The sequence below is a fragment of the Leuciscus leuciscus genome (assembly GCF_965113295.1).
Source record: "Leuciscus leuciscus genome assembly, chromosome: 1".
In the NCBI taxonomy this organism is placed as follows: domain Eukaryota; kingdom Metazoa; phylum Chordata; class Actinopteri; order Cypriniformes; family Leuciscidae; genus Leuciscus; species Leuciscus leuciscus.
The window spans coordinates 78,948,757-78,969,938 of NC_138725.1; the positions used below are offsets into that span (position 1 = coordinate 78,948,757).

The window sequence follows — 21,182 nt, forward strand, 5'->3', positions numbered from 1 at the left end:
ACGTTACGAATGTCACTCCTGTGAGGGAAGAAGCTATTGTACGGCCTGCAGAACATAGCACCCCCTCCACTCATTGCTGTCTTTTCTGCCTGCAGAGAAACCACACACTAGGTCAGTGTTCACAGTTTAAAGCCAAGACACACCGGGACAAGATCAACTTCATTAAGGACAAGGGTATTTGTTTTGGATGCCTGAAGGTAGGCCATACAAGCAAGGACTGTAGGAGTCGATTGGATTGCCATGTATGTCATCAGAAACATCCTGGGGTCCTTCATATAGAAAGACAGGATAAAGGCACATCTGTAGAACAAGCCAGACATCCTGTGAGCCTTCCAAGCGATTCAACTGTAACCTTTCAGACGTGTGGCCATATTGGGGCCGGTGTGGAAGATGATTCTACCTTCTCTATTGTTGCAGTAAAGGTCAGAAGCAAACTAACTAATAAGATCATGCAGACATATGCTTTCCTGGACCCTGGCAGTTCCGGCACATTCTGTACAGAAACCATGGCGAAAAGGTTAAATTTGCGAGGTAAGAAGACAAGCATTTTGTTGAGAACAATGGGCCAACGAAAGGTTGTGAATGCTCATGTTTTGTCAGGTCTTGAGGTGTCTGGCATGAGTGCTGAAGATTTTATAGAGCTTCCTGATGTTTTGACTCAAAAAACTATACCTGTGTCTACACTTAATATTCCACGACAAGCAGATATTGATCCATGGCCGTATTTGAAGGATGTAATACTCCATGACATTCATGCAAATGTAGATCTGCTAATTGGAACTGATGCCCCTAAGGTTTTGGAGCCGTGGGAAGTAATAAATAGCCTAGATGAGGGCCCATACGCTGTCAGAACCAGGGTTGGCTGGGTCATTAATGGTCCTCTTCATGGTAGCTGTAGAGGTAAGAGTGGCTATTCTGCTGTGACAGCAAATCGCATCTCTGTTGAACACCTGCAAGAAATGCTTGTTAAGCAGTATCACCATGACTTTAATGAAAATTCATCAGAAGAGCAGATTGAAATGTCCAGAGAAGATATTAAGTTCATGGATATTGTCAGTAGCACAGCAAAACTAATTGGAGGTCATTACTGCATTGACTTGCCATTCAGAAAGGAAAATGTAACCCTGCCAGACAATCGTTATATAGCAGAGCAGCGCTTATGTAGCCTGAAAAGAAAGTTTGACAGGAACAGTGTTTTTAAGGAAGAATATATCACGTTCCTAAATGAAATGATAACACAGCGACATGCTGAGCCAGTTCCTCTTGACCAGTTGACACAGAGCAATGGGAAATTGTGGTATATCCCACACCATGGGGTGTATCATCCTCAGAAGGGCAAGCTAAGAGTTGTTTTTGACTGTGCAGCTTCCTACAAAGGAACATCCCTTAATAGTCAGCTTTTGCAAGGCCCCGATCTTACTAACAGCCTCATTGGAGTTTTAGTCCGATTTAGGCAGGAGCCTATTGCAATAGTGGCTGATATCCAATCTATGTTTCACCAGGTTCATGTCTCAAATAAGCACGTTAACTTTCTCCGCTTCCTCTGGTGGCCAGATGGTGACACTGCACAGGCTTCGCAGGAATACCGCATGAAGGTACATCTATTTGGAGCTGCATCATCGCCAAGCTGTGCCAGTTATGCTTTGAGGAGAACGGCAGATGACAACGCAGAACACTTCCCTCCAGAGGTTGTGAGTACAGTGAAAAACAATTTTTATGTCGATGATTGCCTCCGTTCAATGGCCTCAGAAGAGGAAGCTAAGAAAATGATCCAGGATTTAACTGCACTTTGTCAGAAAGGAGGATTCACTCTGTCAAAGTGGGTCAGCAATAGTCGTGCAGTGTTGCGCTCTGTTAGCGAAGGCCGCAGAGCAAAAGACATGATGGAGCTGGATTTGGATACAGATCAACTTCCTGTTGAACGTACATTAGGACTACAGTGGTATGTTGAGACTGACCAATTTGGATTTAAGGCTTCAGCACAAGAGCAACCGCAGACGAGAAGAGGAATTCTTTCGGTGGTCAGCTCCCTCTATGACCCATTGGGTTTCCTTTCTCCATTCAGCATGGTGGCTAAGTTGTTACTGCAGGAACTCTGTAAAAGAAATCTTGGATGGGACGAATATATTCCCCATGTTCTCGCTAAGCAATGGGCTGGCTGGTTGGAAGATCTCCACAAGGTGGCAAAGTTCAAGATTGACCGTTGTATTAAGCCTAATGACTTTGGCAACCCTGTCACTGTACAACTTCACCACTTCTCTGACGCCAGTGAGGTTGGGTATGGAGCTGTCTCTTACTTAAGATTGGAAAGGAATAATAAAGTACATGTTGCATTTATGATGGGGAAGGCCAGAGTTGCTCCGCTGAAGCAGACAACAATTCCTCGCCTGGAGCTAACAGCTGCAGTCCTTGCTGTTAAGGTAGACCGCATGCTACAGAAGGAGTTGCAACTTAGGCTGGAGAAGTCAGTTTTCTGGACCGACAGTACAACAGTCCTTAAATATATATCAAATGAAAGCCGGCGATTCTATACCTTTGTGGCCAACAGAATTGCAGTCATCAGAGAGGCAACTGATGTTGATCAGTGGAGATATGTGGGGACGAAGGAAAACCCAGCAGATGAAGCGTCAAGAGGAATGAGGGCAGAAGATCTCCTGAACAGAAGGAGATGGATGATGGGACCTGATTTCCTTTATAAGTCCAAGGATGGATGGCCTAAATTGGATGTAGATCTTCAGGTGATTCCTGGCGCTGACCCTGAGATCAAAAGGGATTTGACAGTGAATGCTGTTGTTAAAGACACAGACAGTGCTATGAGCCACCTGATTCATTACTTTTCATCTTGGAAGAGATTGCGAGTAGCTGTAGCTTGGCTTCTTAAGATCAAGGATACTCTTGTGTTATTGGGACATAGGAGAAAGGAGCTTTATGCCTCTGCTGACCTCAGTATGGACACTACAGACTGTTATCAACAGGTGGAAAGCCAAATGCAGAGCTTTAAGGCTACACTCAAAGGACAGAGTCTAACACCTCAAGATGTGACCAGGGCAGAGCTGTCAATCATCCGGTATGTACAACATCAACGGTTTAAGGATGAAATTACCTCGCTGCAGAGTGGTGTAAAATCCGTATCCAAGGACAGTCCACTGTATAGATTGGACCCAGTGATGGATGGTGAGATTCTCAGAGTGGGTGGTCGGTTAAGCAAATCCTCACTGCCAGTGGAATCCAAGCGTCCTGTTATTCTGTCAAAAGACCTGCATGTATCAACATTAATTCTGCGCCACATTCATCAGCAGATAGGTCATGCTGGAAGAAATTATATGTTGTCCAGTTTAATGCGGAAGTATTGGATTGTAAATGCAAACTCTGCTGCCAGAAAGGTCATATCAGATTGTGTTGTTTGCAGACGCAACAGAGGAAGACTCCTTGAACAAAAAATGGCGGACTTACCTGCTGAAAGAGTGTTGCCTGAGGAAGCCCCTTTTACTCATGTTGGCATTGATTATTTTGGGCCCATTGAAGTTAAAAGAAGCAGATGTCTTCTCAAAAGATACGGAGTACTCTTCACCTGTATGACCAGCCGTGCTGTACACTTGGAAGTAGCATACACATTGGATACAGACTCCTGTATAAATTCAGTGAGAAGGTTCATCTGCAGACGAGGCCCAGTTTCAACTCTCAGGTCGGACAATGGAACTAACTTTGTTGGAGCCAGCCGTGAGCTCAAGGAGAGTCTGGCTGCTCTGAATCATGGTAAAATTCAAAGAGCCTTTCTTCAGGACGGCATAGAATGGAGATTTAACACCCCATCAGCTTCCCATCAAGGTGGCGTTTGGGAGCGCCTGATTCGCTCAGTGAAGAGTGTTCTTAACTCAGTCCTTAAACAGCAGACCCTGGACGATGAAGCACTCCAAACTATTTTTTGCGAAGTGGAAGCAATATTGAATGATAGGCCTATTACAAGGGCCTCCGGTGATTCAAATGACCTGGAAGCTTTGACGCCGAATCACATTCTGTTGTTGAAAGGTAAACCAATTATGCCACCAGGATTGTTTGACAGAAATGATCTGTATGTCAGAAAAAGATGGAAGCAGATACAGTACATGGCGGAACTCTTCTGGAAGAGATGGATTTCTGAGTACCTGCCATTGATGCAACAGAGACAAAAATGGGCAGCACTAAGAAGAAACCTTATACCTGGAGATGTTGTTCTTGTGGCAGATGCTACAGCTTCAAGAGGATCTTGGATGATGGGGAAAGTTTTGGATGTCAGATCGGATGTGAATGGGGTTGTGCGCTCTGTTCGCCTCCAAACGAAGACCAGCATCTTAGAGAGGCCTGTGACGAAGCTGTGCCTGCTGCTGGAGGCGGCAGTGTGATCACATGAACTGACTCTCTCTCTTTCTGTCTGCATCTGTCATTCTCTTTCTTTCTCTTTCCTTGCAGGTGCGGCAAGACATCTGTTCCTGATATAGTTAGAATATATAGTGTGTAGCTCCGTTTTGAGAGTTCAGTAATTGTCATAATGCACAATTAGGGGCCGGAGTGTTGGAGCTACATTAGTTTGCTTTCAGTAGTGGTAATTTTGTTAATTGATTTGTTTATCATTATAATTTTTCCCACATTAGTAATATATTTTGGTAATATTATTTTGTTGTTTGTTTAGGTAATTGTTTTATTTATATGTTTAGTCTTTATTTTTTGGTTAGTTTATTAACTACAATGTTTTGATTTAGACACCTGAGGGCAGTAGTGTGCACAGGTGTAAAGGTGAATATAGGTAGGAAGTAGGAGGTGATCTGGAGCACCTGGGTGATGGGCATATGGTTTTTTTATCAGCGTGAGAGATGCTGTATTGTTTGCTCCGTTGGGAAAATAAATCAGCCACAACTTTGAATCAGCCTGGAATTGGACTCATTTCTTGCCTGCGTGCATCACCTGCCCAGGGTGCTATAAAGGTTGTCGTTTGAAGTTTGATTTAAGTTTAATTAATTTTTTTATTTTTTTTTATTTTTTTTTGACAAACGGCCACTACACACAATGTATGATCTTTAAATTTGATAGTATGATATCAGGTTATTTTAATGTGTTATGAACTTGTTCTATTCTTTACCAGTTTTCATGAAATGGTATTATTTTGTGTTACAGAGGCAATCTTGCAGGATTATTTAATTTTTTTCCGTCCACTTTACGCACGTTATAACTTTGTACACTTGTAGGAGTTCCTTTGTCTTCTACATTTGGCAAATAAATTTGAAAAATATACCTGTGGTATTTTTTCGTAATTTTGCTGGCTTTCAGTTTATGAACATACCAGACTCAAAAATGCACCTTTAAGTTTATAGAACAGATAATATTAGATGGCCACCCTGCCTGCATGGAAGTCCTATTACCAGTTTTGTGAACCATACACAACGCATGACTCATAACTGTACCAAATTAGGAACAAAGCAAAACATGAACTGGGATTCAACCAGAATTGTATTAAGATGAATTAGATAAAGTACACTTTCTGCTTGAACTTACACTGTTTTTCTGTCCATGTTACATACGTTAAATATTACATCAACTCAACTTTGATCAAAGTTGACTAGTTTACCATTGCCAGATTTATCCTGCCTTTCACACAGCTGTACCCCAGGTTTTCTCAGGATGTTAACCTGAGGACAATGGCTTTCTCCATGAAGATTGATTTTGCAGGCTGTTTGTCCTTGCAGTTAGGCCTAAACTGTGGAATCGCCCTTCACTATTTCTACTAATACTCTAATGAGAGTTAGTTGACATGTAGTTGCAAAGTTACTTATAGTTAGTAGAATGTCTAAAGTGGACCATCGAAATAAAGTGGACCCAGTTATTTCAGTGTTTTTAAAATAATACCAATGTCTAGGCATGTATTAAATGAAATGAAATACACAATGCTAATAAAACATGCTATATTGAAACTATATAAAGTTATTTCAGTGTTTTTAAAATAATACCAATGTCTAGGCATGTATTAAATGAAATGAAATACACAATGCTAATAAAACATGCTATATTGAAACTATATAAAGTTATGGCTATATATATGCCACTATCAGGAGTCGTCATCAGTTTTGTAAGCTGCTTGTGTGTGTTTGTGAGGTATGAACTGTGATTGTGACTCACCCGCCGGCTCGCACTTGTCTTTCTGCTTGAGTTTCCAGCCGTACGCACACGAGCACTCGTACGACTGATAGCCCGGCTTACAGAACTGACTGCAACCTTTGCTCTTATCAATCACACACACCGTCTGATCTGTAGATGAGACAACACTCAATGAGTTACGAGAGGATCCAGTCATAACAGCGAGATAAAGACATCATTTAATAAAGACAATTCAGAAATATTACAGAAATAAAGTAGTCAAATCTTAAGAGTTTTAAGGTAAAACTGTTGTGTGCAGTATTTTGTTACAGAGGTCATGAAATGCATGTTCAGATCTCTGTATTGTTTCTGGAAGTTATCTTATTATAACTGTTCATAACCTCTACGGACAGTAAACAGCCTGTAATAAAATAAGTGCAACTATCAAACTCGTGTAGTCCGTGACGGACAGATCGGCAGGAAACCCAAACATCCGCCATTCATTCAACTTGAAACATAAGTAGAAGTAACTTTACAAGTCCGCTCGCTCTAATGCTAACCTAGATAAATATGCGCTGTTATAAGGGCATATTCACGTGTTTTTTTTTAAATGTCAATCATTTGTTAACAAACAAGTATTCATTACTTCAATGGGCTCATTGTATCTGCATTAAATTTCTACATTGTTTAAATTAATACATTTTTATCTAACTGTGATTTTTTATATGTACTTTTCTAAAATACAGATAAGAGTAATGCAAACTGTAAAGGGTCTACTTTTATTTCTGTAAACTCACTATTACAACAAAATGTTGTGCTTTTGTAAAATAATGAAAGCAATCAGGATGTGCTTTCTGCCGTCTCGGTTTCTATGAACTGGAGCGCGTCACAATACTGAACCGAAACTCTGCGTATACTTGCCTCACAGATATGAGAAATATATCTATAGAAAGCTTGACATGTCTACCTTTAAATGAACCAATTCAAATGAAAAATGTATATTCTCAGATCATGTAATCCATATAACAACATGCATATAGGCAAATAGGAAATTACATTGAAAAAACTAATTAAGTTTTAATTGAATGCATTATTGTCTTCTACTTCACACCGCTTCACACGCGTTACTTACGTTTCACAGTCTATCTATGTTCACACACATTGTTGAGTCTGACTTTCAAGAGCGATGGATCCCTCAGAGCGAGCTGGCAATGACAGTGAAATGTTACACACTCCAGTCGGCGTCAAGTCATGGGTGTGGAAGTATTTTGGCTTCAGGAAAACAGATGGAGCAGTGGTAAGAGATGTTGCCGTTTGTCTGATTGCGCCGTTTCACACATACTCCGTTTGAAGTGCATATTTTTTTCCGTACCCATGTTAACAGGTCCAGTTGCGGTGCGTACACAGCAGTGCAGAGATCGTTTCCGCACCGAATCTATTTCTGCTGTGCTGCACGCGCTGAATTAAAGTGTCAGCATGTTTCGTGGTCAAAATGAACACAGATTGACATGAAATGTAGTAATTTCACCATAAATGCGTTTAATTAAATAAATTGTAGTTATCTCACTATAAATGTATTTAATTTAATTCTACTATTTTTCAGAGTTATCTTTTTTTACTTTAAGACCGGGGTAAAGCAAGGAAAACGTCTCGGTTACATATGTAACCGAGACGTTCCCTTTCGTTGTCACTCCGAGTTACGTCGGATGACGACGAATGGGGTTCCCAGTGTAATCACGCCACCTCCCGACTGTCTTCCAGTGCCCTGCGTAAGTGTGAGCTCCCTGTCGTGAGACTGGCACGGACGAAGGACTCCTACTTAACACAGGATTAAACCAAGGTACACTGGGAAGCATATCTCAGTGGAAATATGCAATCATGCCCAACCCGAAGGGGGGGGACTTGGAATACACATATGACCCAGGAGGGCTGCATTTGGAGAACACTGGGGTGTCCAGCCGCAGGTGGAATATTTCAACCCCAGGGGTGGCAAGGTGGCTTGCCGAGGGAAAGACACATGCTCAGAGAGGCTTACAGTGGAATACATATGTGGGGGACGCCCAGAGGGGGAACCATGCACATGGAGGCACCTAGCCAAGCGCGAGAGCTGCCGGTGGCAAACTCTGGCGTTGACATCGTCAGTGCTGGAGGAGACTCAGGGCTTATGAGGCTCACCTGAGGAAATATCGCACGTATCCCGTCCGTGGAGAGGAATGGCGAGCAAGCGAAGACACCTGAGCAGAATCTATTTGCTAGTTGAAGCGAGTACATGAGAAGAAACTGGCTCCACTCGGAGATTGTAGAATCTCGCGAATGTGTTAGGTGTCGCCCAGCCTGCAGCTCTGCAGATGTCTGTTAGCGAGGCGCCATGCGCTAGAGCCCAAGAGGATGCCACACTCCGGGTGGAGTGGGCCGTCACACCAAGGGGGCATGGTCGACCTTGCTGCTGGTAAGCCAAAGCAATGGCGTCCACTATCCAGTGAGACAACCTTTGCTTGGAGAGAGCCTTTCCCTTCAGCTTCCCACCATGACAGACAAAGAGCTGGTCAGAGGTCCTGAAACACTGCGTTCTGTCTACGTAAGCACGGAGGGCGCGTACTGGACAGAGCAGTGACAAGGCTGGGTCTGCCTCCTCCAAGGGCAGCGCTTGCAGGTTCACTACCTGGTCTCGAAAGGGTGTGGTAGGAACCTTGGGCACATATCCAGGCCGGGGTCTCAGGATCACGTGAGAATTAGCCGGCCCGAACTCCAGGCACGCTTCGTCAACCGAAAATGCGTGCAGGTCCCCTACCCTCTTGATGGAGGCCAATGCAACCAGGAGCGCTGTCTTCATAGACAGGAACTTAAGCTCCACTGATTGCAGAGGCTCAAAGGGAGCACTCTGCAGGGCAGTTAAAACCACTGAGAGGTCCCAAGAGGGAACGAGAGGAGGGCGAGGAGGATTCAGTCTCCTTGCTCCTCTCAGGAACCTGATGATCAGGTCGTGCTTTCCTAGAGACTTACCTTCAACTGCGTCGTGATGTGCGGCAATGGCGGCAACATACACTTTCAGGGTGGAGGAGACAGCCTACGCTCCAACCCTTCTTGCAGGAAGGAAAGCACGACACTGATCGAGCATTTCGTGGGTTCTTGATGTTTAGAAGAACACCAGTTGACGAAGAGGTTCCACTTCAACGCATAGACATGTCTCGTGGACGATGCTCTAGCGGAAGTGATGGTAGCCACCACCGCTGGTGGTAGGGTACTCAAACCTACCTCGTCCCGTCCAGGAGCCACACGTGGAGGTTCCAAAGATCGGGATGAGGGTGCCACAGGGTGCCCCGTCCCTGAGAAAGCAGGTCCTTCCTCAGAGGAATAGGCCAGGGAGGTGCTGTCGCGAGGAGTACTAGTTCTGGGAACCAGGTGCAGTTGGGCCAATACGGGGCAACCAATATCACCTGCTCCTCGTCCTCCCTGATCTTGCGCAAAGTCTGCGCAAGAAGGCTCACTGGGGGAAACGCATACTTGCGTAGGCCCCGCGGCCAGCTGTGCGCCAGTGCATCCGTGCCGAGCGTGCCCTCGGTCAGGGAATAAAACAGGTCGCAATGGGACGAGTCGTGGGAGGCAAACAGATCTATCTGAGCGTCCCCGAACTGATCCCAAATCAGCTGGACCGACTGGGGATGGAGTCTCCATTCTCCAGCGAGAGGCCGAAGCCGAGACAGCTCGTCGGCCGCACGGTTCAGCTCTCCCGGGATATAAATGGCTCGAAGCGACCTCAGATGCTTCTGACTCCATATGAGGAGGTGGCGGGCGAGTTGCGACATACGGCGGGAGCGTAGACCACCTTGACGGTTGATGTACGCTACTGTGGCAGTATTGTCTGATCGGACTAGTACGTGTTGACCCCTGAGCAACGCACGGAAGCGGTGCAGGGCAAGGCGTACAGCCAGCAACTCGAGGCAATTGACATGCCAAAGGCGTTGGGGACTTGTCCAGGAGCCCGCGGCAGCATGTCCATTGCACATGGCGCCCCAGCCCGTGGTGGAGGCATCCGTTGATACAACAACATGCCTGGAAGCTCGTTCTAAGGGCACTCCGGCCCGTAGAAAACTGAGGTTCGACCACGGGGTGAAAGTCTGACGGCAGGCCGGAGTCACTGGGACTCGGAGCGTGCCGTGTTGCCATGCCCACCTCGGGACTCGATCGCGAAGCCAAAGCTGAAGCGGTCTCATATGAAGCAATCCGAGCGGCGTTACTGCGGCTGCGGATGCCATATGCCCCAGGAGCCTCTGAAAGAGTTGCAGTGGGACCGCACTCTTGCCCTCGAATTGACGAAGGCAAGTCAGCAGTGACTGCGCGCGCTCGCTCGTAAGCTGCGCGCACATGGCGACCGAGTCGATATCCATACCGAGAAAAGAGATCCTCTGCACGGGGCAGAGTTTGCTCTTCTCCCAGTTGACCCGAAGGCCCAGACGAGCTAGGTGCCGGAGCACTAGGTCCCTGTGTTCGCAAACCTGGTCTCGAGAGTGAGCTAGGATCAGCCAGTCGTCGAGATAGTTCAGGATGCGAACCCCGTGTTCCCGAAAGGGAACAAGGGCTGCCTCGACGACCTTCGTAAAGACGCGAGGAGACAGGGCTAGCCCGAAAGGGAGAACCGCGTACTGGTATGCCTGCCTTCTTTGTGACATGCAATTGTATTCTGTATTCTCAATAAAAGGCAAATTATATATTATTTTTGTTGATTTATTTGAAACTTAATAGATATCATGTAAAAATCTAGTATTGAATCGTATCGAATCGTATCGCGGGGAATTCTGAAGTATCGAAAATAATCGAATCGTTGGCTTAAGAAATCGGTATCGTATCGAATCGTCATGTAGGCTCCGATTTACACCCCTAGTATGTATGCACAATCTTCCGCTGATTAGGATTTCTAAAGGCAGTTGTGTGCAGGTTCGGGCATACGTGGCGTACTTTTCATGACCCCTTTAATGTGTACTTTTAGAAAGAGCTCAACGTGCTCAAAAGCATCTCTTGAAAATATGCAGTGCAGTGAACAATTATTTAGGTTAATGCAGAGATGCATTGTTTTTATTTTTTTGTTAATTAGATTTTTGTGGAAAGCAGTCAGAAACATGAATGAAGTCTTCCTAAAGCATCATGGGTTGAGTCACATACCAGTCTCGCAGTGGATTCCTGCAAAGCCTGATTTGCAAATGCAGTCATAACCGCCCACACTATCTGCACACATGGCTCCATTTTTGCACGGTTGGGGCGCACACTGGTCACCATCTAGTGTGCAAGACATCATGAGGGATAACACATATGATACACAGAAAACATTACATATATCCTTTAATGTGTACAAACGGATACGGATTTTTGCATACTGATGCCAGACTTCCTCACATGACCATCATTCATCTTTACACAAGTTTGTGTTTCTGCAGCGTTCACAACTTACCGATGTAGACAGACCAGAAGATATCCTTTAAAGAAACAAACACAATCCATTTCAGTCTGTATATAATTACCAGTGGAACTGTGAATATTAGAAATAACACTAAACATGTAGAATAGGGGTGTGCGATTTTCACATAAAAACTATTTTCTGGGATTTTGCCTATAACGATGATTTTGTACCAGGTCTCATGATTTTGACCAGATTCCGTGTTGTTCTGGTCCCTTGGTTTGAACAGCTGATTCCTGAAGCTTCTCATGTTCTTGTACTGATTTACTGGGTCACTGAATCACTGATCTGTTTAAAACACGGATTCGTTCAGTGATAAAGCACCGCTCGGACAGGCAGAGCAGCTCTGCTGTGCTTGACTACAGTTTTTGTTTGACAGAATAAAGCAAAAGCAGAACATATTGACAATACTGGATCTAAAAACAGTAACTCAAAACAATCAATTATTGTTTACTGTATATCATGATCGTGCTGATGTTGCTTGACAATATACAGTCAAACCAAAAATTATTCAGACACCAGATATAATTTTCTTTTCTTTTTTTCTAGTGTGATCAGGAGCCTATAGTTCATTTATGTAAGTGAGGAGAGCAAAATAGAGTAAACTGTGACATATTATTCCCAAATATTCTTCATACAGTGACTACCAGTAACATTTATACAAATATGTGACTTAAAAGGATTCAGACACTTTGAGCTGATCATGTTTTGCTGAAGTGGGAATTGCTAATGCTCTTTTTACACACAGACTGAACAAAATGAAGCATTGCTTGGTGATTGGTTGAGCTAAACTGGTATTATCTAATTGTGTAGTTAAATTTAACAGCTGACAGATATTCAACATGTGTGAGACAGTCTAACAGAAGGACGGACAAAACCAGTCAAATATCAACTGAGTTCTGCTCATATTTTATCACCATTTTCTAAACTATAGCGAATAAACTGTGATAATGTGAGGAATGTTGAAGGTGTCTGAATAAATTATGGTTTTATGTAATTTGATATTGGAAGGTGCGTTTCAGTTTTTTTTTTCAAAAGCGAGTGAACACTGTTAAATCAATAACGATCAGTACAATGGCAGATGCTATCCATTGCCACCCCTACTGTAGACGAGTGATTGCCGGACTCAGACTCACTGTGCGATAGTTATCCTGGAAGACTTCTCTGGCCTCCTCGTAATCACAGACCTCCTCCAGACACTCCCTCTCGAGGCTGGCTGGGAGTCTGGTCTCTTCGTCACCCGCATTGCTCCTCTTCTGGCGGGAAATCACACTCAGCGCATCCCACTTCTCCAAGAACAGAGGTGCTGAAATATATACAGGACAGCTGAGAAATTACATTTAGCAATTTGCAAACAAATATTAAAAAGATTTCATACAGTATGAATGGTAGACGCTGAGATATAGATACAAATTATATTTATAGTGCAGGGCTCTACAGTGCGCCCATTTCACTCGCACATGCGAGTAAATATTTCGGCGTGCGAACGTGAAAAAATATTTGGGCGCACTCGTGCGAGTGACACAGCATTTTTCTATAGAAACAGCTGCAAATACATCATCATGAGGAGGGGCAGAGTAGGACACTATATTACCGCAGGACTCTACAGTGCAAGTAATTCACTCGCATTTGCGCCTAAAAATAGTTATGTGCGAACTTGACAAATAATATACCAGCACAGTGCGCGAGTGACGGGCTGTTCTCAGTACACTGAACAACAGCGCGATGAAGCGACGCATACCATTGATTTCACATTGAAAGCAAGCAAGAGGACGGGGTCGCAACTGCGCAATGTGAACATAACATGATGACGCGCTTAACTTTATTCAAATGAGAGCGACGATTCGCAACCAATGAGCCAATCACTGAAATAGTGTGGGAATGTGCGGGAACTGCTGGATTTTAAGTGAGAGAGCCAAGTGACTCTCCCCACCGGTGCTAAAAATAAACGCGTGAGAGCGTGTTATAGCCAGATATGATGACGCTACTGCAACACGCATCACGACAGATGAGCGATCTATTCATCAAGCCAACGCGCAAACTGCCTCAAATGAAAGTGAAAGTAAGTCGTAGATGCTCAACACACAATCATATTCATTAATAGTAAAGAAACGAAATGATATTAGGCTACAGTGCTGCTGTCGCTCTCTCCTATCGCTGATTTTGAAATGAGCTTTTGATCAATTAAATGCAGGTCATATCTGTTGCTTTTGGTGACGTGAACTCTGCATAGGCCTACATTAAATCTGCATATAGCGCGGGAATAGAAGATCCGATTTATATCAGTTTTGCGAAAACACACTTATGTGACTAACGTTAGGTGTAAATGGAATCGTTTTGATCAGTAAAAACGCAAGTGACCAGGTGTAAACAGGCCCCTACACCATAAAAAAAAAAGTCAAGTAAACACTTAGTGAGCTAGATACGCAACACAGTATGAAGCCTATAGTCATTATCTCAAAAGACCAAGTGCAAAAAAACAAAACGAGGAACTCACGCACACTATCAATACTTGCAAATGAGTATCAACATTTTATTAGCAACGTTTAGGTCCCACCAAAAGACCCAGTGCAGAAACTGAAGTTACGACCAAAACAGTCAACACTGAGGACAGGAAGACGACAAAAACAAATTTTTGAGGACAACTTAATGTAGTCTACTGCAAAGGAAAAAAGCAAGCTGGCATTTGTTTTGTTTTTAGCACTTTATACTTTATTGAGGTGTTCATTCTTTTTATATATTTTGAAGTAGCCTAAAAATAATAATTGCATAATTATAAAACAGGTAGTTCACCCAAAATTGAAAAATCTGTCATTTATTACTCTCCATCATGTCGTTCCAAACCCGCAAGACTTTCACTCATTTTCGGAAGACAAATTAAGATCTTTTTGATGAAATTGAGAGATTTCTTTCCCTCCATTGACAGCCTACACAACTACCACTTTGATGCTTTCGAAAAAAGTTCATAAAAATATCATAAAACTAATCCATATGAATAATCAACTTTTTTCACTGTGCTCCTATATTGCTCTGTGTGCGCCTAAATGTTTTCATTTAGGAGCACATGTACTCCTTGGGAAAAAAGTTAGCGTAGAGCCCTGTAGTGGTCAACTGATATCATCAGGGCAAATATATGTCAGTTTTATTAGGATTACAGAATCAAGAAGTTTTAATGTCAAAAATGTCTAATTCAGTAAATATTACGTAAAGTAAATATAAACTTAATTCCAGCAAATGTTATGCATCTGCTTTTAGCATCTTTAGATTATATACGTGATATACAGTGGCCATCGGACACCCCGCTGTCTAAGATATTAGCTATATCAAAAACAAATTTAATAAATAAATCATTATTGGTCGATATTTCAACTGAAATATTCAACCATGGTGTCTGGTTTAAGCAGGATCACCCGAGAGAAAGACAATAAAAAAGGAAACGCTGTTTATGGATCTTAAAACAACTACATATGTATAATGAGCGAGTACGTCTTGAATCTTTCAACCCGTGTTTTTATCCTGAATCACTACGGTACGCCTATAATAATAACAAGTGTTTATATTGGGATTATTTTAGACCGGTTCGGGTCAGAGTATCAGTGCCAGTGTGACCTTAAACACAGAGAAGGAGCGCTGGCTATAATGTTCTTCTGCAAGACACATGCAGTTCGGTCTATTAACCGCTAGAGCGCCAACAGTTACACAGAGTACCTTTAAAAGTTAAATACTCTATTGGCCAACATTTGATGCTGTTTATCACACACGTCAGCAATGACCAGCAGAACACAGAAAACACGGGCCATCGTAATAAAGCTGCTCCACAATGTCAGAATAATGATAATGATACAAAAACTCCAGGGTTATGAGCTTTGGAAGAACTGACTTTGAAATGAACTATCCCAATTTCTTTACTGACTGTTCACTTGTCTTCGATAATTGCGTGAGGACTTTTTCTTAAATTAGTTAACCCATGATTATTTTTTGCTGGTGTTAAGAATTGTAAAATTTCACTGGTCTCTCAAATTTTGCACTAAGTGCAAATAGTTTTTAGATGCTATTTAGTGCAAATCGTGGCACACACTATGTCCAGCTCAGTGTATTGTATGTTGACTTTAAGCTTGACGTCGACTAGTCGCTGGTCATGGCCTATAGGGGGCGCAACAGGAGAAGAAAACTCTTTTACGCTCGTTTCCATCAGTTAAAGTGACAAATAAATACATAATCCGAGAGCGATCCACAAGATATGTTTGATTATTCAGGGTTTCTGCAGGGTTTGGTCAGTCAAATTTAAGACTTTTTAAGACCTTTTTATGACCATTATGATTGAAATTTATGACCTACACGAATTACAAAAAATCATTAAAATTCCTTTCAAAAGTTTTTTTTTTTAATTGACTTTCATTGAAAGTAACAAGATGTATTATTTAAATGCCTAAAGACAGCTCCAACGCCTTCTTACCCAGTGTGCAATATGCTTGATACTGATTATTTGCAACAGGCTTGAGCCAACTACTAAACACACCATCTTTGAGCCATGGCTCGTTAAATGTACACTTTCCCATTGTGATAGACCGGGAGATTTCAGTTAGGGCTGGGCAATATGGCCAAAAAAAATTATCACGATAATTGTTTTATATTAGTCAATATCGATAATTATCACGATAAATGTCAAATCTTTATTTCTTTCAAGTTTAAAGGCAGACTGTTGCTTCTAAGTGAAAGTTGTAGAAACCAGAGCTTTAATTGTGGTTTTAAACTAACTTTACTCTTTATTGTCAGAAAATATAATGACAAACACTTGCTAAAACAGGTGAACATTTCACAAATCTGAGGTAGGACATTCAAACATTTGTCATTTGTCCTTAACAAAATAAATATCTTTATTGGGAAAATAATTACTTAGTTTCTGCATGTGCTAATAGGGGCCAAGTCTTGAAACAGGTTTGTGTTGCCTAACTTTGATGGCACATATCTTCAGGAAATGTATGAAAAACAGTAGCCTAAATACATTATTAAATACTGTAAATATTCCATTAGTCCTTTAATACATTATCAGCACTAATAATATAATAAAATTCAATATGTATATCCCACATGGTGCAGTTAATATTACTAGGCTAACGTTACAGTAAATCCATGATAAATGATGGGAGATTGTAGACGGAAAAGCCTTCAGACTGTATCGTTGTGCAGAGTTTCTCCTGTTGGTCAGCGCTGTTTAATCTGCCTTTAAACTGGTTTAAATCACTGAGACAGTGTGTTCTTCGCTGAATTCAAGCACTTCTCACTGGATCTTGTGACCGAGACCGATCAGAGTAAACGCATCAGTTCTATTGAGCTCGCGCTGCGCTGCCGTTTGGACTTGGAGCCGAGCGGGTAAATGGTTCGTGTGGCGCGCGTTTCAAATGAGCGTTCCGCTTTTGGCGCATTTAACCTGTGCATTTAACATTATGCCGCCAGCGCATTTTCAGGCCAGGGGGAAAAAGCAATGGTAGAACCAACGAATGAACGAGCATATCAATTTAAGACGTGGCTAAATGAAATTTATGACCTTGTATGGAAAATCCGGACGTTTTTATGACTTTTTATGGCCTAAAATTCTGATGATTAAATTTAAGACGTTTTATGACTTTTTATGACTCCGCGGAAACCCTGTTATTCCATCTGGATGCTCAAAACTGGGAGATTGCACGTTTTACACAGCTTATTTCTACGTAATTATTCACCGCTCTATACTAATCCGCTGCTGCATTGTAATGCATATACTAATCCGCTGCTGCATTGTAATGCACACACAAACACACACACACACACACACACACAGTAGCTCACACATCACGCGCAGAACACACAGAAACATTCAGTAGTGCAGAAATGTGTTGTCAACACTTGTGTAGTTTTTCAATAACACAGCTTAAACATTTCTAGCATATATTTCTTAGTGAGTAAAACCCACATCTCCACTATTAGTAGAGAGATGCCAGGAAGAATTAATTCACATGCAATCTCTTGCTCACTAATCCATTCATATATGAATATAGTCATTACTGTACTACTTTCAGTAGATCAGCATTCAGGTGGTGGGTGTGAGAGGACGCTGGCGTCGTGTGTTCGCCGCTTCTCAGCCTGCTAAAACTGCTATGACTATTCTGTGAAACTTATCTGTTCTACTGATAACAGACATTGAGCTTTGTCCAGCTTTGTTTGGATATTAAAAACATCTAGGCTCTGACACTTCTTACCTGGAGCTGCCCTTACTGCTGGAGTGGTGAGCGATCTGGAGCTGTTCATCACCTTGTGATATAGCTGGGGATCTTGTCAGTCGGATTGGTTTCAGTAAATCGAACATATTGATGGCGTGGACCCTCGGATAGTTCACAGTATAGTAGCTGGCTGAAGCTTTCTCGCCTATTGAGCTGCATTGGTCCGTGGCTAGGCTAACCGGCTGCTACCAACAGATACTGTCCTGAAACCAAATCTTCTATAGTCCGCATGGGCTCCCCTCACCTCCAACGTATGCCACACTTGTCCCCTGGGTTACTACGGGCACTGCCACTTGTCCTGGTGTGCATAGCCATCATTCATTCACGTTTGCCGGATCCATGGACAGCTGCTAACTGTAGCATGACAGCGACTCTTCCATCCACCATGCTCCGGTACCTGCCGAACCAAATCTTGGAACTTAACACTCGTCTTGCCCCATCAAACATCTTTGCTCTCAAGCAATTGGGCATTCTTCGCCGACCCCGCTACGTCCATAGAGGGTCGCGGCGGCGTTTTGTTTACTCCGAGAGCATGTCCGAGAGCTCAATTCCAAGCCTGTGCACTGCTGCTAGCGGCGCACACCAACGACGTCATCGGATGCGTCATCAGAGCGCTCATGGTTTAGGTCTAAAAAACCATAACCGACCACACCCAGGCCCCCTGCTGGAGGAACCCCGCACTGCGCGCCCGGGGAAACGTGGAGTGGACCATTCTGTGCTGCGCTCTCTGGTAAAGTGGATTCCATCTTCAATGATTAAAATGGAACTGTTAAACTGCCAATCACTTACCAATAAGTCATCTTTTATCCACAACTATATATTTGATCAGAAGATTGATTTTATGTGTCTCACTGAGACCTGGCACAAATCAGAAGTGTATTCTGCACTAAATGAAGCGTGCCCCTCTGGCTATACATATCTGGAAAAAGCCAGGGGTAATGGACGTGGAGGGGGTTTGGCGGTTATTCATCGCTCTGATTTGCACCTGTCCCCTGTGACATTGCCAAAGCTGTCATCATTTGAATGCTTGGCTTTTACGTGCGAAAAATCCATCCCACTTACAACCATCCTCATATACCGGCCACCTAAACCACACCCACGTTTCATTTCAGAATTAACTGAGCTACTCCTGTCAGTGTGCACCACATCAAACAATGTGGCAATTCTTGGAGACTTTAATATCCATGTTAATTCTCCCACTAGTCAATATACTACAGAACTATTACAACTTCTTGATACAATCAATCTCAGACAACTCGTGACAGTCCCTACCCATACAAAAGGGAACACACTGGACCTTATTATAACAAATTTTCCTGTTATCAATGTTCATGTACATGATTTAGGCATATCTGATCATAATGCCATATCATTAGACTTTTCATTCCTGACTTCACTCGATAAGCCTAAACATAAAATCTGCTTTCGCAAAACAAAAGAAATTAACCCTTAACATCTGTCTTACGACCTACAAAACCTGGCCATATCCGCCAATCACTCTTCTCCTGACGCACTTGTCGATCATTACAATACCGGATTGCAAGAGATACTTGATGCCCATGCGCCCCTCAAGACACGGACTGTAACATTTATACGCTCTGCCCCGTGGTACACTGGTGCGCTGCGTAGACAGAAGGCGGCTGGGAGGGTCCTTGAGAGGCGTTACGTTGCCTCTGGGCTGACTGTCCATAAAACTGCTTATAGAGAGCACCAAAGATCATATTCCAAATTACTCAGTCAGGCACGGTCACAATATTATTCCAACATCATTAACAATAATCCAGGAAATTCAAAACAGCTCTTTAAAACAATAAATCATCTTCTCAGTCCACCGATCTTGAGGCAAAAAAACAGTACAGACGATCAGTGCAATAAATTCCTTGATTCTTTCACCACAAAAATAATTACCATCCGTTCTAACCTAACACCCAGCAATGTCATTCCATCCATCCCCTTAACCTCAGCACCAACATTCTCTGATTTCAGTCTCCCCACACACAGACAGGTTGAGACTCTCATACACAGCATGAGACCCTCAACGTGCTCACTGGACCCCCTTCCCACTGCTTTGATCAGATCAAATATGACTTTCCTAAGCCCTCTCATCACCACCATTATAAACTCTTCCCTGCAATCTGGCCATCTTCCAATCTCTTTGAAAACTGCCCTTATCAATCCTCGACTTAAGAAACCCTCCCTCGATCCAGATGTTTTATCAAATTACCGGCCCATTTCTAACCTCCCATTTCTCTCCAAAGTCATTGAAAAAGTCATTGTCACCCAAATCCACAATCACCTTCACTCACATAGTCTCTATGAAAAATTCCAGTCTGGTTTCCGCTGCGCCCATAGTACAGAGACAGCCCTGGTCAGGGTCACAAACGATCTGCTTGTGGCCGCTGACCAGGGCTCTCCATCCCTCCTCCTGCTCTTGGACCTCTCAGCTGCCTTCGACACTGTTGACCATGCCATCCTCCTCCACCGTCTGCAACACTTCATCGGCATCTCACACACAGCACTTCAGTGGTTTCAGTCCTACCTGACTGATAGAGTTGAGTATGTGGCCCTGGGGGGAGCCAGGTCGAGGCCCCACACAGTCACATGTGGAGTGCCTCAGGGTTCGGTCCTCGGCCCCACCCTTTTCTCCATTTATATGCTCCCCCTGAACCACATCATAAGCAGGCATGGAGTTGCTTTCCACTGCTATGCTGATGATACTCAGCTCTATGTCAGGTTGGACCCCACATCCCCTGCATCATCACTCCACACTCTAACTGCCTGCCTGGAGGAGACAAAGTCATGGATGACTGACAACTTCCTTCAGCTTAACAGCTTTAAAACTGAAGGTCTCCTCATTGGGACCCCACACCAACTCCGATCCTCCACCCTGACCGTTTATTCATTTGCTGGCCATGACATTTCTCTCACATCCTCTATAACAAACCTGGGGGTTCGATTTGACCCCCACCTATCATTTAACACCCACATCCAACTTATCTGTAAGACTGCATTCTTTCATCTCCAGAACATCTCTAAACTCCGCCCCTCCCTCTCCCTTTCCGATTCAGAGAAGCTGGTTCATGCCTTTGTCTCCTCCAGGCTCGACTACTGCAATGCACTCCTCATCGGGATCCCTGGCAGTAGCCTGCAGAGACTGCAGTACATTCAAAATTGCGCTGCAAGGGTCCTGATGAGGGTGCGTAAATCTGAGCACATCACACCCATCCTACATAAACTTCACTGGCTTCCTGTTAGGTTCAGGATTGAGTATAAGATCTGTCTCCTGACCTATCAGTGTGTCTACGGTAACGCACCAGTGTACCTCAAAGACCTCATCAATAGGCAAAACCCAACCCGACATC

General features: G+C 43.3%; 1 protein-coding gene across 1 annotated transcript in view; it reads right to left on the bottom strand.

Moving 5' to 3' along the window:
* Positions 1-21,182, bottom strand: part of proza (protein Z, vitamin K-dependent plasma glycoprotein a) — a 50,973-nt gene that overhangs the window by 19,957 nt on the left and 9,834 nt on the right. Inside the window, exons 3-6 of the mRNA XM_082186378.1 lie at positions 12,697-12,866; positions 11,555-11,579; positions 11,269-11,382; positions 6,151-6,279 (exon numbers count right to left, since the gene is read on the bottom strand). Of these exons, the coding sequence (XP_082042504.1) occupies positions 6,151-6,279; positions 11,269-11,382; positions 11,555-11,579; positions 12,697-12,866 (438 nt within the window). The remainder of the gene's footprint in view (positions 1-6,150; positions 6,280-11,268; positions 11,383-11,554; positions 11,580-12,696; positions 12,867-21,182) is intronic.